Here is a 19,123-nt window from a genome sequence, read left to right as displayed (position 1 = left end):
CATGATTGCTGAAATACTGTGAGGGGGAAATGATTATATCCTTGGCAAATGGCAGTCTATCTGGACAGACAAGAATTTATCTGTATGTTTTTTATTTCTTTTTGTATTTGTATTGGTATGTTTTATTGTTTGTGTTTTTTGGACCACATGTGTCCTGAATAAAGCTTTGATGATGATGATGATTATCAGTCAAGTTTTACTAGACTCGGTTTAGGTCAAAAACATGCACCCTTAAACTGACACATCTTTATGGAAACATGATAAACACTCTCAAGTGTAGTATTACAGTAGGCATGAGAGCATAGATTGCATGGAGAAACAGAGCATATCATACTTGGGAATGTCCAAGAAGAAAGCATACTCTATGCTTAGAGAAATAAAGTAGGCCTATACATTAAGACATGTAATGATATATAAATATAAATTACATAATACTGTAAGCTCGCGCTCGATCGGCCCGAAGTCCGGCATCCAACCAGCGCTGAAGGTCTTTACGTGTTACTGTCTTTTCTCGAGGCAAAGTATTTTTCGATTACAGTTTTTCTCAATTGTTTACACACAAATACTGGTACTTGAGACACAATGACCACAACATGTAACTCATTCACCAACCCCCTGAACCAATTCTGCTAAACTACAAGCACAATTCCTGCTTTACACTCAAATTGCAGTTCTAAAACACACTTTTTTCAAAACACTTCACACAATTCTCTGCTTTTGGCACAATTTTCATGCAGAAAATCTCTTGTTTTCACAAGGAACACACTGCCATTCAAATATGCACACTGACTCATCACATGGTCACACAGTTTTACAATTAGCAATCAGAGCTTTAGCATAAAAGGGCAACAGGTGAGCTCTTCAATGGAGCAATGGATGCCAACATTGGATTTTTTTTACTGTAGCTGTATACAGTCAATTCTTCTGTTGTTGTTTGTATGTAGACCACTGTATGTACAACTTTGTGTTGGTTGGGATGTACACTGTGTACATTGTTTTTGTGGGGAAAATAAAATATATTTGTTACCGTGTATTTGTGTGTTCTGAGTATAAAAACAATATTCTCAAATATTTTACAACACACTTATGTATGTACTGTCTGTAGTAAGTGTAACACTGAACAAAAAAAGGCCTAAGTCATTATGATGAATGGAGAAGAAGTGTTTTCCATTCATCGTAGTGTTTTCCATTGAGCACATCAGTGTTCAACTGGCTAAATGTCTATTCATATGATGGTTTGTGTGTGTCATTTGAAAACAAAATACCATTTTGAGAAGAAATTACATTGTTTTGAATGTAAAGTTTCATTTTGCAGGAGAATTGAGGGGGTTTGCCCATTGTGTGTGTGTTTTTTGATTTGTGTGTAGAGTTCTGAGAATATGAGGCATGCTTTCAGAAAATGTGTGTAAACAATCGAGAAAAACTAAATGCAATACATTTGAATATGTATTTTCTCGTTATTTCATCTGACTCCATAAATGAAAAGGTTTTAATGATATCTGTGCATCATTAAATGTGAGCGAATGTTTGACTATTCTTTTTAACTCTTTAATGAAAATAATGTCAAAGATGGTTAGAATAATCAAACAATTTATTATGTCAGGTAAATGTATTATGCCAATTTCATAATCAATTCAAAGATAATCGATACAAAACATAAAATGCTCTGGAATAAAGAGAAGAGATGCGAACCCAACATTAAAATACATGATGCTGAATTCTTTGAGGTCCTTCAACATTATGAGCTCATCTGAGTAACAGAAGGCCCAGACAGAACCTCTTTCACATGGAAACATGTGCTAACAATGGAAATTTGCATTCAGAGGTTACACCTTTTGGGGGTTTGAGACCATTTGCCAGGACTTTGTGTGCCAATTATCTCTAAACTCTTAAAAACCGTATTACCTTTTGTTTTACTTATTTGGAAATGAGACATTTGTAGCAGTCGCACTGAGACATTTCAAATGATACCAAACATGTATAATACTCTGTGATAATCATTCACATTAAACTATATATTTTCTTGGGTGAATTCAGGTGATCTGAGTATGAGAGGGGTGGGTGAGGGATGAGGGAATGAAATGTAGATTAGGATGACTCGGAGGTGAGACTTTCGTCTCGATAGTGCACAAGGGTGAGTTCAAATGTTCATTTCCAGAGAGGTCCTTTGTCCTCTCAGGGCCACATACATTCATAGAGTTGCAGAAAGAAAGTGAGGAAGAATGAGTTTTAAGAGTGAGATAATTAAATCCCAAGTTTCTATAAGACATGACCTGAACGAACCATCAATCATTAATTGAACCCTTCTGTCGTTTCCAGTTCAGCTAAGAGTCTGGAGGCTAATTGCTTGTCATTGCCTTCCTTTGGGGATTCCTTTTGTCAGCAAAAGGGGGTTTCCCCGGTTCGTTGATTGGCGGTCTCCTCTTGTCTGGATTATCTTGGGCGGCCAATCACGTGGTGTGTTGGCGGATGGATGGAAAGTCTTTGAAATTGGAAGCAGGCTTTGCAGTCGAATCGTTTAACCGAAACTTTACGGCAAAACTTAACTTAGAACCAAGAATCTCAACGGAAAAGAAAAAAAAACTAAGTAAAATAAAGAAAAGTGAGACGAGTTGTTAGATGGCTTGAATGAAGCTGTTTAACCCATGTTCTTCTGATCTTGATTTGGGTTCTTTTGTCTGCTCGTCTACATTACTCGTCTGTCTGGTTACTCCATCATGGTTTCTCCATGACTACTCAATGTATCTTCTAATGCATTCTGGAATCTTCTCCTGCATTCTGGAATCTTCTCCTGCTTTGATTTAAACTCAAAAGTTTGTCCAGGTCGTAGATATGATATAGAATTATGGAGTTGAACGATGTTTGATTATAAGTCAGTCAGAAATTGTTTTGGGACGAATTTATGTATTTTGATATGTAAAGTCTCAGTCTCTGTGGTTTTAAGAGCTTTCAACCCTGGGGTTGAAGAAGGAGGTCTGTTTTAAATCCTTTGTCTTAAGATCAAACAACCTCTGCCATTATCTTGGTGGGTCCCGAGCTATGCCATCTCTGAAGCAATCAGTCTCTTCCAAACTATCAAACGTTGACACGTTCTTCCTTTTGCTGGGCTCATCTCTTTGAAGCTTGCATGGCCATAAAGTTCATAGCTGGGGGTTTTCGTTGGTTAGCTCAGACCGGCTGGAGCCTGGATTTTATGGTTCTGGATTGGTGATTTGGGGTCTGAGGTGTGAGTTTTGTGTGAAATTATGCTAGAACGAATCATCTTCAATATTCATTTGTGTTTGGTTTGTCTCAAATCCTACACTTGTTCACACATTTACTATTCTCTACATGGTGAATGGCACATAGTGCACTATATAGGGTATAGGGAACGATTCAGACAGTGTAAATATGCTTTCCATTAAGTCCAATGAAGTCTGGTTTCATGTGTGACATGAATCGCCTCAGCGCGACACAGTCTGCTCCAGTCTAGAGACATGATAGCACAGAGCGTATCATATGCGCGAGTCAGCGCATAGCTACGACAAAACATATTATCACCCTTTTGAATTCTGCACAGAATGTTTTATTTTAAAGCAGAGGTCTACAATCCTGCTCCTGGAGGGCCACTGTCCTGAAGAGTTTAGTTCCAAACTGCTTCAGCACACCTGCCTTTGTATTTTCAAGCTCTCCTGAAGAGCTTGATGAGCTGATTCAGGTGTGTGTGTTTGGAACTAAACTCTGCAAGACAGTCACCCCGGATTTCCACCAACTGCGGAACGGCTGCGGATCGGCTCCTCTGCGTGTCGGATCCGTGCTCCGCTGTCCTTCAATACCCACCAGGTCCGTATTTGTTTGCTGAACGGCTGCGGCCATGACTAACAGCTGAAGTCACGAGAACCCATGAGATCTCGCGGTTCGGCAGCCGTTCCGCAGTTGGTGGAAATTAGGGGTTACGGCCCACAGGAACAGGATTTAAGACCTCTGTTTTGGGGGATGAGATTAGGAGAAGAAACAGTCAGAGATTAGGGGGAAACTGCGACTTTACCAAACTCAGCTGTTCTGGCCGAGCTGTGATATAGACTAAACGCTATTGGCTGGCTATTTTTAAAAAGGAGAAGAGCTGTTCGATATGTCCCGCCCTCTCTTCCTGTTTCAGTGGAAATTAAGTCAACACATTGAATAATGCTACGCGTTTCAAGGCACTTCAGTGGGCCTTTAAAGGGACTATGTGTAGTTTTTTAGGTATTTTATTATCTAAAATCAATATTTTATTCATAAATATGTCCTCAATGGTGTACAAATACCTCTGCTAATTATCTGACTTCGTATCTGACTTACGAAGAATTTATTATTTTTATATACATGGGACGGGCAGGTCCACGGAGGCTTCCATGTAGTTCCGCCATCTTGAAAAACTATAATAACAGAGAGGGACAAAAAGTACTAGGCCAACACGTTTCCACAACGCATTTTCGTTCAGAGCCAGCGTCAAGTGACTGAAACCAGCAGAAGCGGAGGAGCAGAGCAGTGAGAGGCGCTTGTCACTGCCCCGGCAAGTTTAAAAGGCTGCACTGTACGGTTATTTATAATGGAGGACCATACATATGCTGAGTCACAGGATAAGGAGTCCTCGTCATCGAAAAAGTCCAAAATAGACTGTAAAAGGAAACGTGACCGGAGATTACAAAAAACAAGGGTTAATGTCGGGATAGCTAATGCAGGAGAAAGCTTTCAAAAGAGACGCTGAAGTTGCCTGCTTTCTTCTCGACAGGTAAGTCAATGTTACGGTCTTAATTACAAGCTTTTTTTCATTGCTTGGTTGTGTACTTTATTATATAGACATTAGAACATTTAAAAGTTAAACAGGCTCTTTGAATAGCAGCTACTGAGTAAAGTAGAGAAGGCCCTAAAAACAAGGTTGTAGTTTGTTTGTTCAAAACTGTAACATTCGTTTGTTCGTTGTGTCAAGTTGCAGTTTGTTTGAAATAACAAACCAGTTCACCCGAAGGAAAACTCAATGAAGTGCTATTATAAGACATCCTGTCATAGCTTTTTGGTACATAACGGCTACCGTAGATGCAACACGCATTTGAAAAAGAGGCGCTGGAGAGCACTATTCGTTTGAATGCAATATACAATTTCACCACTAGATGGGAGAAAATCCTACACAATGTCCCTTTAACAAAGTATGGATGGATGGATGGAATTCACAACTGTTAGTTTTTTGTTTATGTTTAGTAAATAAACCGATCCACATAATGAGCTTTTGAACAAACCTCATGCATGTATTAAAGTCATCTGAGCTGATATAAACCATCTTAGTGGTGTGTCCATCTTTGCATCTGTTTTTCTCTGAAATGATCACCTGTAGCACAGTATATGTCCTTACATTGGCTAAACTTGTAGCATATTCTGACAAACAATCTAATGTGTATGAGCACAAAAGATGATGATAGGTGTATAAAGGATGATAATTTAGGAAATATTACTCAGTGGGCCAGTGTCCAATCATCTCATCCCATTTCACAGTGGAAAGCAAGATAATAAAAAAAAAGAGGATTTGATAAGCCTACATGGTAAATACAAACTATTAATAAACAGAGTATGTGAGATTATAAATCCAGTCCTGGTGCAGAACATTCGCTTTTGAACAACCGTTAAATAAGAACACAATTATACAGAAACATATTAATGGATACATATCCCATTTTTGTTCTGTATATCTAGTTCATTTTATTATATATTTAAATATATTCATTTAGTATTTACATATTTATTTCTGAAAATGGCCTTTTCAGTATTGGATGTGTTTAAATCAGTCAATAAAGGAAGACAGTGTCTTGCATTTCAGAGGAATTTGACAGTTATGGAGAATCTGTCTAAGAATATTGTTAAATGGAAAAACTTGACCCATCCCACCGACTAGCAAAACTCCCCAACAAACCTCAACCTCTTGAAGTAACAGTATGACGTCAGCTCTTCCTTCCTATTTTGCTTCATTTAAATGGACATATACTCAATGTAACAAGATAAAATATATTTGAATCACTAAATAAAAAACATTCTATTGAAAAATCTATTGGAATATTACAAATTATTACCTTTTTCAGCATACATTGAATTTATATAAATTAAATGACTGACAGCAAAGTTGGTGATGAAACAGAACAATGACGAAATCATCTACAAAAATAAACAGACAGGATGTATAGTCGATGCAGTTTAAGTTCCGCTTTATTGACTATTTAAGGTGAACTAGTAAGAGTCTTGAATATATTCTCTCAGACACAAGCAGTGAAAGTTGAAGATCGACTGTGACAATGGAGACACAAAGGATCCTCATGAGGAGTTTGGCTGTTGTGGTTTTTGCATCTGTGATCTGGACTATAACAGGTAAAGTGCTTGAAACTGTTTGTATATCATTATATCTATGCAAAATATTGAGGTTTACCTTTTTCTTCAGTCTCAGCAGACGCTAATCAGAAGGAGATCACATGCTGTAAAGTCGTCTCCAGTGTAAAGTTGACTGATCCTATCATCGGTTTCAGGATGCTAAAACAAAGTCTTCCATGTCTGAAGGCCGTCGTGTAAGAATCCCAGTTCTTCAATAACATGTCATGATTAGAGATCAACAGCATCTGATGCTAGATTTCTGTTTTAAACTTTTTCATTCTCTTTAACAGCTTTGAGACTGAACGAGGAGAGTTCTGTCTTGATTGGAGACAACAATGGGTGGAGGATGAAGTTAAGAAGCTTTTGTAAGTTAAATCCAACAAGTGTGGTGAAACATACCTGAATTTGTAACAACATAATCTTATAAAGTGTTGCATGTTTAGTATACAGTAGTATTCTTGTATTCAAATTGTGTTTGTTTTTTTAACAGCAGAGCTCAAAGAAACAAAGCCTGACTTCCACGCCACCACCAGCATCATCTATCAGTAAACTCACTCCTGTGGGAGGATCTTCCAAATCAACTGACAGATCATGAATCATGAATGTCTAAAAGCAAACTCATAATGAGAACACATCTACAAGTAGTTCCTTATTTTAAAAACATTTCTTCTAAAATTTAAGAGATTATGCTGTTGTATTTTAAAAAAGGTTAAAGTGACATTTAGTTAAATAGGTGTATTCAAATTGAATATTTAAAATGTATGTTGTCGAATACATATGATGTTTGACAGTGACAGTTATTAATTTATTCAGACACTGAATAATAGTGAAACTGTTTTAGAACAAATGTGTTTAAATAAATTATTAGCTTATATATTATATTTCACATTGAAATATATTTCGCTCAATGTACTGGTAATGGACTGTGTTAGGAAGGATGACACAAGTCTGAGTGAAATTAAGACTGATTTGTATGAGAGCAAACCTGGAAAATGTTGTGTTGATTATGCAAATGAACGAGTGCAATCTGAACCTACAAATAAACTATGATCAGCAACAACTGGTTTTGCTTGTGGTTGATGTTTCTGAATGTGTGCAAGAGGTCTCTGTCAGGAACGATGACACCTTTTCTCTTTAGCATCTTTATTCTTTCCATTGTAGTTGGTTGATGGCTATGTATGTATCATTCCTATACTACTTTTGTAAATTTCATCCCTAATCAAATGTTAATTAGCATGAATAAGTTGGTATATATTCACATATTCATGTTTTTTTCCCCCTCACTTTATTTAAATTTTCCATATAAACAAAATATAACATACTATTACAAAACATATACATATACTTATATAACCTTCATATATATATATTTTGTTAATAAAAGGATCCACACAACAAATAACAAAAGAATAAAATACTAGAAAAAAACAGAACAATAATAATATTAATAATAATAATAACAACAAGATAGTAAGACAAGCAAATAGTAAAAAAACAAAAAACAAAGCTTGGTCATCCAAAACTATAAATAAATGAATAAAATAATAATAAAAAAAGAAAAGAAAAGAATAATTCTTTACAAAATAAAATCACAGTTACAAAAAGGTGCTAAACATACTGAGCACAGCCGACATATCCCTAAAGTAGGGTACCAGTCTATATACCGGGGGAGGAAAATAATTATCAGAGGAGATGTGTAGTCACGTGAATGAAGGCCTTTCATTTTCCTACATATCCAAGGAAAGGTCCCCAAATTCTATTCAAATTATCAGAGGATCCCTTCATTTTGTGTCTGATTTTTTCTAATAAAATGGAAAATATCTTTAATCCATAAAGAATAGGTTTAGGCGATTTCCAGTTTAATCAAATTAAACGCCTTGCCAGCAATGTGACAAAGGCTACGAAGTCAGACTTGTATTTGGGCATATCAAGAGAAGGGGAAAGAGTACCGAATAAAGCAGTGAAAGCCAGAGGTTCAATATGATTTGTAAGAACTTCAGATAATGTTTTAAAAATTTGGGACCAATCATTTTGTAGGGAGGGACAGGACCAAAACATGTGTGCAGTAGTTACGTGGGCCTGGTGACACCGGTCACATGTGGGATCCACTTCAGGATATATTTTTGAAAGTCTAACTTTGGTCCAGTGGGTACGGTGGAGAATTTTAAACTGAATAAGAGCATGTCTGGCACAAAAAGATGAAGAGTGCACACGCCGTAGAATCTTTTCCCACTGTTCTTCTGAAATGTTTTCTCCAATGTCCTCCTCCCACTGAGGTTTAATAGTTGCAAGTGGGCATTCACGCAAAGTGCAAATTGCATTATAAAGATATGAGATCATACCCTTCATAATATGGGTGGGCTTGAAAAAAAAGTCAATAGGAGTAGCCCTATAGGGAGATTAGGAAATTGAGGGTACATGTCTCGAACGAAGCTACGAACCTGCAAATACCTTTAGGCAGTGTGCATTTTTCTGCTAGTTGCTGGAAAGATGCAGAGACATTATCTATATATAGATCGTTAAATGTCACTAAGGGGTAAGGAACAACATTTTATATTTTATAACTGCATTTTCATGGGTTTAAATACAATTAAGACAATAAAAACAACTTTGTCCAAAAACTTTGCGACAGCTGAATGTAACATTTCTGACAAGCCAAACATGTCAGTCTCTGTAATGTAATTTAAGCCACAAAATAAACGTCATTCCATAAAATAAGCATGAACTACGCAAAAAGCATTTTGAACGTCTCCAGCACGTTTCAAAATTATTACCCAACAATCAAACATAGTTCACCCCTCACACACATTTGTCAAAAAAGTTTGAATATTAGAACTAAAAACATCAACATAACACACTCATGGGCATCTAAATAAATAATTATAACCTTATGATCTGTCTGTTTTAAAATCCACATCATTTGATATCTTATAATATTGAAAACATCATAATAGTTTTTCTTTTATGTTCTTTTATGTCCTATAGGGGTTGATTTTTATTCAAAGTAACAGATTTTTTATTTTTTTTTGTTATATGACACATTATAAAATGTCTTAGAAACGTTTCATCTTAAACAATACATAATGTGAGATGTGGTGAAAATGAGCATGTGGTTGAAATGTTTTTTGGGGAAAAAATCCATATAATTAAAACTGCGCATAGTTGAAGAAACACCCAGTTATAGATGACATGAATGTAAAAGTACTTCTTGATAAACCAACAATAAATAAACGTGAACAAATCCATTGAGGTAAAGGACATCAAGTGGAGATCAACACATCAGCAGCTTCAAATCTGCAGAAACATAACCCCTAAACTAAACTCAGTAGAGGAGCTACGTGTATTTGTGGTCTGTAATTGCATTTTTTTCTAAGGGGGGAAATTGGTTTCTCCTAAATTATGACTGTATTGTGGGTGAGAGGTGTGAATGCTTGAGAGTTGATGATCACTCGATGCAATGGGGGGGGGGGGGCAATGCACAAACACAGAAAGAAAAGACATGCCATCATGGAAATAAGATAAATAACATATTACTTAAGGACTATTTAGTTTGTTTAATAAAATAACAAATTGTAATCTGGCACTATAAAGAAAATCAAGTCAAATTTACTTGACCTTCAGGGGTGGGGGGCGAGCCATTAGGGAGGGGGGGGGGGGGGGGCGCCCCCCTTATATAATGGTAGGGGAAACACTGAATTACTCATCCTCATGTTGTTGACTTTCTTTTGTGGAAGACAAAAGAAGATATTTTTAAAGAGAGCTAGAAGCTAAGCAGTTTCTGTTCCCTTTGACTTCCATTGTATGGACAAAAAAATACAATAGAAGTCGATGGGAATTTTTTCAAAATATTGTTTTGTTCAGCAGAAGAAAAAAATGCACACATGTTTGGAACATCGGGGTGAGTAAATTATGACAGAATTTTCATTTTTGGGTGGACTATCTCTTTAATGATGGTGAATCCATTACTATAGATTGTGTTTAGCTATAGCACAGTTTGGTTTTCTTTGATGGAGCCCTTATCAAGATCAAGATCGTCTTGTTTTCACACATACTGTATACAGTACGCACAGTACAAGTGCTTTGGAGATTTCAATCTCTGTCTCTCTTTCAGATCGTCGGCCCACTAGAGTTGGAGTGACTTGCTGTAAGGAAGTGTCGAAGGGAAGAATCCCTCCTGAAGTTAAACTGATTGGATACAGGCATCAGAATGCTCTGAGTCCGTGTGTGGATGCTATAGTGTAAGCTCTCTCTACACACATTTCACAGTTTTATATGCCTGATATTGTGTTCATTTCAGTGGTACTGTATATCTGTCCTGCAGATTCTACACAGAGAAAGACAAGTACTGCTCTGATCCAACAGCACGCTGGATTCAATTCAGACTGAAAGGTACGGCCCTAAATTAATATGACATCTTAATATGATGCTTATGTATTGATAAAAAACACTTATAATGTGATCATCTTTCCTCCAGGTCTGAAGGAGATTGAGGACTGAGCCAATGGAGGCCTAAAGATGCCGCAAATCTATCTAGGCCTATATCAATCCATCTATATATATATATATATAAAAAAAGAGAATATATGTAAATCAGCATACTGATAGTTTGTCAATTATAAGATAATTTTTTGGGTGAAATATTTCTCTACATAGGCTACTACATATATTTTGTGTTTCAGTAATAGAATGTGCGCCATCTAATGGAGAACAGCATTAAAGCACAGAGAAGGCCAAGCAATTAATCAGCCGGTGATTACTTGGCCAGCAACTAAACAAATGAAAGATGTTATATTCATAAAACAAAAACAGAAACGAACATGAAGCAAATAACAACTTTGCATACGCTTTGCATAACTTTGTGTAGGCTACACACATCCCCAAACAAGACATTAAAAAACTGGGAAGTTATATTATGTAACTATGGGCTTAGTTATCTTTAAGAGACTTATTAATGACACAGTTCCTCAAAATTACTTTTTTTTAAAGTAGCCTACTCTGGTAGTTCCATGTGACATGGTAGCCTACTTTAAGGCCTATACCATGGTTCTGAATGTCATTAACGTAATAACACGGTACTTGTTTTAGTATTTTCTTGGACTATCAGTGTTTTGGTAGGCGGCCTACTCTTTGTGGTGAGAAAATGTATTTACCTCGTTCGCAAGACGCTGCACGAGCAGGTGTTGAACCTAATACAAATACAGTTTTCATCGCTGACAAACGCGATATGGCGATTCTAAAGGTTGTTTCAGTGAACTTTATCTGGAGATCTTTTTTGTTGTCGGTTTTGAGTTATGGTTTTACAGAGTGACGCGTCGCTCCAAACGATTCAGTGCCTGAGCGAGTTGCCCGAATGATTCCGACTCATGAACCGGTTCAATAGGGTCAGATCGTAACCCGTTACACCAATTTAAAGAACCGACTCACAAGAGTAATTCATTTACGAATCGGGCATGGCCAGAGGGTTGTTCCATAAAACAAGATTAGAATACAAGCCAGGCTTATTTTGGTTAGTCAGACTTATTGTCGGTGGATTCTGTTTCATAAAGCAAACTTAAAATAGTTCAAACTCAGTTACCCTGGCAACTTATGCTGGGAAACTAGCCTCGTCCAGGGCAGGCTAACTGTCAGGCTTAGCCTCAGTTGTTACACAGATCCTCTAACACTGACCGACAAGAACACAATGATATTACCACTGACACTCTCTCATACCATTATTGGACTTTATTAACCACTATTAGTCCAAAAATAAATACACAGTATACAGAAAATCAACTTAAAAAAGGCTACAATGATAAATTAGACAATATACATATATATATGTATATATATATATATATATATATATATATATATATATATATATATATATATATATATATGTATATATATATATATATATATGTATATATATATATATATATATGTATATATATATATATATATATATATATATATATATATATATATATATATATATATATATATATATATACACACACAGTATATTGTATAGATAGATAGATAGATAGATAGATAGATAGATAGGCTAGATAGATAGATCTAATAAATCCCCCAATAAATATTCCTTATTTTTCCTTCTACTTTTTTTCTTTTGTGATAATACCCACCAACACATAGCCTAAAAAACACATGATTAGAACAATAACCAAAAAGTACATAGTTAGACACTTTTACATATGATTTAAGGGGGAAAAGACAAAAAACAATAAATAAATATTAATAAAAATGTAACATTCACATATTTATATCAAACTCTTATAATGACACATAATTCCTAATAGTTATTCAAGTAATATTATTTGAATATCAAATATTCAATATTAAATAAGTAAATAAATAAAAGGGAGGGAGGGTTATATAAAAATGTAATGTAGGCTAATATATATTCCTTTATTTTATGGAATATTCTTTGATTTTAGAGTTGCACATATCTTTTCAAAATGTATACATTTGCTATTAATTTCATGTTATCCTCTCCATAATGTACTTTAGAAACTAAATCTAACCACAGCTGTAATTCTCAGCATTCTAAGTATACATCATCTTTATTAAGTAGCATAGGACCTATACCCAAAACTATATTTTGTATCTTTATATATTTAGTTTCTTAAAAAAAATCTTCCCTGAATAAGGCTACTTCTGTTCACTGAAGTAGACTCTGTTCGCTAGAAGTTCAATGCAACTTATCCAACATCCTAAAGATAAATTATTATAATTAGAAGATATTTCTAGTGTTATAAAATATCGCATATTAATTTTCCAAGCAAAATGTATATTTTAGTCAGAATTATTGCGCTCCTATTTGGCGCGCATGCGCGCAGCAGCGCTCGTTCAATATGAAGATTAGCAGCAAAATGGATACATTTGCATGACTTTCTAACATTTACAGATGGAGAATATAACTGTAAAATGTAAGTTTTGCACTGAGGGGAAAAAAAACATGTCACAAACGCATAAAACAGCACAAAATATATGCTGTTTGATGGTGGATCGATTTGATCCACGATCGACCTCTAGGGCTGCTTCAGAAACGCGTGCACACGCAATTATCTAGACTTGATAAACCTGGATCAAATTAGTGAGATTGCACCTTTTATGGAACCACTTTAGCCCCAACTTATTTGTTAGGCTCATTCAAGTCCGCATTTGGAGTTTAATCCCCGCTTTTCTAAGCGTCTTTTATGGAACAACCCTCAGTTCTGATTAGTTGTGCTATCTAAACATTAAAAACAGGAGACAGGACATGATTGCTGAAATTCTGGATAGACAAGGATTTAGCAGTCAAGCTTAACTAGACTCGGAATAAAATAAATAAAATGTATTTTATTAGGAATAAAAACATGCACCCTTATACTGACACTTTCTTATGGAAACATGATAAACACTCTCAAGTGTAGTATACAGTAGGCATGAGAGCATAGATTGCATGGAGAAACAGAGCATATCATACTTGGGAATGGCCAAGAAGAAAGCATTCTGTATGCATAGAGAAATAAAGTATACATTACAGTTTTTCTCAATTGCTGAGACATAACCAGGCTTTTGAACTAAAACCATAATGCCATTTATCAAAAAGCACACCCATTTCACTAAACTATAAACACTATTCCCTGTTTTGACACATGAGTCAGATTTGTTGAACTGTCACTGCAGAACTCTTCACACAAATCCCTCCATTGCCTACACCACGTTGTCATTTAGAAAGCACTAGCATTCAATATCATTCACTCAAGTCAGCACAGCTTCAGCTCAGTTACACACAATTACCCAAGTGGAAACACTAAGAGTCAAAATTTAACACACATCAATCAGATCCTTCAAGGGCCCAAATCAGTTTATTGAGTTTTGGAACAATGGATCCAGAAAGACATGAAGGAAGAGATTGAGGAGGGATAAGGAGGAGGAGGAGGAAGGGCAAGGGCAGACAAGCAGTCTCAGATGAAATTCAAGCCACTCTAGTTGCCCATGTCTTTATCAATGGTGTGACTATGAGGGAGGCTGGGCTACGAGTAAGGCCAAATTTGAGTCGCTTTACCGTCGTCTCGAGAACCTTCAGGGAGGTGTGGTGGCAAACAAAATTCCATCACTGAATAAGAGACAAACATTTCCAATAGTCTTTGATGAGGTTTATTTTCTTGCAAGAAAAGGCCAGCAGTCGTACAGTCACACAGAGTGACACAGAGTGTGACAGTGAAGGGAGGGTATCCTTTCTCCTTTATAGTCTTGACTCCCACAATGTTATCTTTCTAGGCCAATGATGGTATTTTCAACAATACGTGGAACATTCTTAGACTTGTTCATCATATTGTCTCCTTGAGTGGAGGCCCTCCTGTCACGTCCCAACACTCTTTACCATTCCAATACAATTCCATATTAGAATAAGGTTTGTGTGTGCTCCTTTACTGTCATATGATGGTCACACACATCTTACTGTAAGTAGATATTAGTAAAAAAAAGTTTTGTTGTGTGTGTTGTACTGTGTTAGACTATGTTGTAGTGTGTGATGTCTGAGGGTAAAGTTTGGTTTTTCAGCAAGAGTGAATGGTTTTGAGTGTAGAGCTTCATTTTGACCTGAAAATAGGATGTTTGGGGAATTGGATGAGACGTTATGGATTTGTGTTTACAGTTTTGAGAATACGAGGCATAGTTTCAAGAAATGTGTTTAAGCAATCGAGAAAAACTGTAACAAAGACATGTAATGATATATACATTAAATAATACAGTATATGAATATATGCGAGTACATAGTCATACAAAAACGATTTAAATATGAATATAAGAGTAAAATAAAAGATTAGCCTACATTTAAAATTAAATGGAAAACCATCAGAGACAGTATAATAATACATTTTTGAATAAAACTCCTTGCAGAAGTTAAACTTTGATTAAAACTCCCGGCCGTGAAGTTAGGTACTGATATTAACTGTGACAAAAAGAGAAAAGGCAGATGGAGGTTAAACACTTCACTTCTATCTTATGAGGCCTTTAGTTTATCGTTAAAAGAAGATTTAAATTTTTATTTTATTAATACTGGTAGTACTGAATGAAGATCAACGGAATGGGAGGCATCTAAGGCATACGTCAGAGGGAAGATAATAGGTTATGCATCTAAACGGAAAAAGGAGGATCTGGACAGCATACAGGAATTAGATAACAAAAATAAGAATTATGAAAAAGAATTATCCCACTGCTTTTCAAATCAATTGTAATAAGATATTTGTAAACTTAAAATTGGTAGAATAAAAAGGTAGAATACGCCTTATTTAGATTGGGAACTACTTTCTATGAGGATGGGGAGAAAACTGGTAAACTACTAGCCAAATTAAACTACTACAAATTTCGGGTTTGGGCCATGATGTTTTATCAAGTGAGTCCAAACATTGTACAAAACACCTAAGGTATGCGTGATTACCAACTGTAAAGTTTCCCAATTTTTTTACCTTACCAGGGGGACATGACAGGAGTGTCCGCTGTCCGCATTATTGTTCAACATCACTTTGGAACCTCTGGCTATTGCGATCAGGGCTAATATAAACATTCTAGGCATACAGGGAGGCGACAAAGAACACAAATTGTTTTTAAATGCCGATGACATTTTAGCCTTAAAAGATCCAGATAAGTCCTTACCTCATTTAATGGGGACAGTCCAATCCTATTCTAAAGTGTCTGGATATAAGATTAACTGGACAAAGTCTGAAGCTATGCATATATCCGGAATATGAAAACGCAAATATGGTAACTAAATTTGGCTTTAGATGGATCCCAAGAGGGATAAAATATTTGTATTCAAGATAAACAAGGAGTTAGAAGAGATTCCTAATAAATTTGACACTGCTTTTACAAAACATAAGAAATAACCTGGACAAATGGGGGAAAATTCTGTTAACTTTATGGGGGAAGGTGAATTTAATTAAGATGGTGCTTTCGCCTCAGCTTAACTATGTGCTTATGATGCTACCACTTACAACACCACAGCTGATTCTTAATCAATACGATATAATGGTCAAACGTTTGGAATGGGAAAAGGCCCAGGATAAAGCTTAGCAAATGATGTGCCTCTCGGGATAAGGGAGGGTTGGGACTACCAGACCTTCGGCTCTATAAGGTATCTTATGAAATGGCCAAAATAGCCAAACAATGGAACAATAATAGTCAATTAGATTGGGTTACTATTGAGAAAAATTTGTCTCAACCATACAGCCCTATATTGAGCATTTGTCTCAATGTTTGGACATGACCACAAACCCTATCATGAGGCATTCCAGAGAGGTATGGGCAAAGATTCACAAGATGCAAAAAATATCACAATGTAAACAACCATTACTCTTCCCTATGGCATAATTCTGCTATTTGTATCGGGAAACCTATGTACTGGAAGAAATGGCATATGAATGAATGGCTTGGGCACTGTGGCAGACTTATTTGAACAGGGTATTTATGTCTTATAATAACCTTGTATAGAAGTATAATCTAAAGGGAAAAGAACATTTCTGGAATTGTGTTTCTAAAAAAATCCAGTACTCGGACAGAAACCATATATTGGACTTTCTAACACTGCCTCATTCCCAACAAAAAGCCTCTGTATTCTACAGGACAATGACTGCACAAATGTAGACAATTTGGGAAAAGGACATTGGGGCTGTAATCGGGGACGAAGTGTGGAAAAGAATTTTGTCCAATACAGGTAAATACGTAAGAGAAGCCAGAGGGCAATTTACACAGTACAAAATCATACACAGGTTCTATCTGACACCCCTTAGACTTAATAGAATGGGTCTGACAAATAATAATGTTTGTTGGAAATGTCAAAAGGACAGATGTACTTTTATTCACTGTGTCTGGGAGTGTCCACTTATTCAGCTGTTATGGCACCAAATTTTAAATATTTTGAGCAAATGGCTTGGAACAACAACCATTATCACCAAAATTGTGTCTATTGGGAGACAGACAGCAGATGTCAAATATTTCACATGGAGAGTTCGCAGTGATCATGGTGGTGGTATATCTGGGACGGCTAGAGTCATTTTGAAACACTGGAAAACTAAAAAAGAAAACAGAGTTAAAAGAATGGGTCAACATAATGACAAAGACAGCCTCTTATGAACGTTTGCTTTACAAACTACATAATAAGAACAGAGCATGTGTCCCTGTGTGTATCCCTGTCTGGGAAGACTTTTGGTCTTATGTGACAGGCTGTCCATGTGACACAATAACTCTGACTCCTCATTATTATTATTTTTTTTTTTTTTTTTTTTTCATTTAGTATTCCGTTTCCCTCTGTTAATTGCAACCGCTTTATATATTTTGGCCTTATATGTAGCATTTGTATATATCTGTAATCTGTGTTTTGTATGATATTGTCATGTACCGGATGAAAGCAATAAAAAAAATTAAAAAAATAAAAAAGGAGAGGAGAGGAGAGGAACTGTTCGATATGTCCCGCCCTCTCTTCCTCTTTCAGTGGAAATTAAGTCAACACATTGAATAATGCTGCAGGATTCAAGGCACTTCATTGGGCCTTTAACAAAGTATGGATGGAATTCACAACTGTTAGTTTTTAAATGTTGATTAAATGAACTGATGAACTGAACCTCATGCAATGTATTAAAGTCATCTGACCTGATATAAACCATCTTAGTGGTGTGTCCATCTTTGCATCTGTTGTTCTCTGAAATGATCACCTGTAGCACAGATACAACAGTAAATTTATCCTATTAGTGGTTTATTGTGGTAAAGCGCTAGTATGTGTGGTTATAAATCACCATTACGACTGACAGCAATGAATGATGAATTATGATACCATATGGGCTGATCACGAAAAATATCAGAGCTAAGAGATGAAGACAACAGTGGCTACAGGTGTGTCAAGATAAACAAAACCGGAAGCAATTGCAGATACTCAAAGCGTTTATTAGGCTCACAAAGAAACACAAACAGTTCAGGAAGGTGGCGACTCAGGCTCGTGCAGGGACTTGATGGTCTGTGGTGCGCTGGTGCAGTGAAGGTGAATAATCCAAAATCCGGTGCTGGAGTGCGGTGAAACCAATGACGAAGAACACGAACGGCAGGAAGACAAGGCAGGGCGAACACAGACACGGCAACTCCACGGAAACACTGACACGGCAATCACAGGACCTCAACAAACAATCCGACACTGGAACAGAGAAAGGTGTGAGTATATATATGGAATGGAAATGAATCGCAGCTGTGAACAGTGATTGTGATGATGATGATTATCAGCTGGAGCGCTGACGGACACGTGAGCGGGACAACGCCCACTCACACATAAACAACATAGACAGGAGACAAGAAGGAACCAATGCATTCAACAACCGTGACAGTACCCCCTCCTCTAGGAACGCCTCACGGCGTTCCCAGACTCCCTTACCTGTCGATTGTAATCATCGATAAGAGAGTGATCCAGGATGTCACGAGCCGGAACCCAACTTCTCTCCTCCGGACCGTAACCTTCCCAGTCCACCAGGTACTGGAATCCGCGTCCCCTCCGCCTAGAGTCCAGAATGCGACGGACCGAATAAGTTGGTTCCCCATCTACGAGACGCGGCGGTGGGGGAACCGGGGCCGGCGGATTAATGCGGGAAAAAAAAAACGGGTTTGATTTTGGACACATGGAATACCGGATGAATTCTCCTGTACACTGGAGGAAGGTTGAGGCGGACTGCCACCGGACTGACAATTTTGGTGACAGAAAACGGGCCAATGAATT

The 19,123-nt window shown here is 36.7% G+C and overlaps 2 protein-coding genes and 1 long non-coding RNA gene across 7 annotated transcripts in view; 2 read left to right on the top strand and 1 right to left on the bottom strand.

Annotated features, from left to right (window-relative positions):
• The window catches only part of LOC309509686 (uncharacterized protein), a 65,274-nt gene that overhangs the window by 12,009 nt on the left and 34,142 nt on the right, over window positions 1-19,123 (bottom strand). The gene's annotated exons all lie outside the window — the stretch shown is intronic.
• Window positions 6,165-19,123, top strand: part of LOC309509693 (uncharacterized protein) — a 44,556-nt gene continuing 31,597 nt past the window's right edge. Inside the window, exons 1-4 of one of the 5 annotated variants that reach the window (XM_082184502.1) lie at window positions 6,184-6,375; window positions 6,446-6,569; window positions 6,666-6,740; window positions 6,869-7,435. In XM_082184502.1, coding sequence (XP_082040628.1) covers window positions 6,303-6,375; window positions 6,446-6,569; window positions 6,666-6,740; window positions 6,869-6,890 — 294 coding nt within the window. In that variant the 5' untranslated portion in view covers window positions 6,184-6,302 and the 3' untranslated portion in view covers window positions 6,891-7,435. Of the gene's footprint in view, window positions 6,376-6,445; window positions 6,570-6,665; window positions 6,741-6,865; window positions 7,436-19,123 lie in introns of those variants that run through there. The other 4 variants (XM_082184501.1, XM_082184500.1, XM_082184499.1 and 1 more) reach the window with 4 other exon arrangements.
• LOC309508758 lies at window positions 10,219-10,936 on the top strand. Its single transcript, XR_014209714.1, has 3 exons — window positions 10,219-10,613; window positions 10,697-10,764; window positions 10,850-10,936. It is a non-coding gene; the product is annotated as an uncharacterized lncRNA (long non-coding RNA).

The sequence above is a fragment of the Leuciscus leuciscus genome (assembly GCF_965113295.1).
Source record: "Leuciscus leuciscus genome assembly, chromosome: 11".
NCBI classification, from domain to species: domain Eukaryota; kingdom Metazoa; phylum Chordata; class Actinopteri; order Cypriniformes; family Leuciscidae; genus Leuciscus; species Leuciscus leuciscus.
Note: the sequence above shows the minus strand (reverse complement) of the source record. Positions and strands in the feature narration are given on the sequence as shown.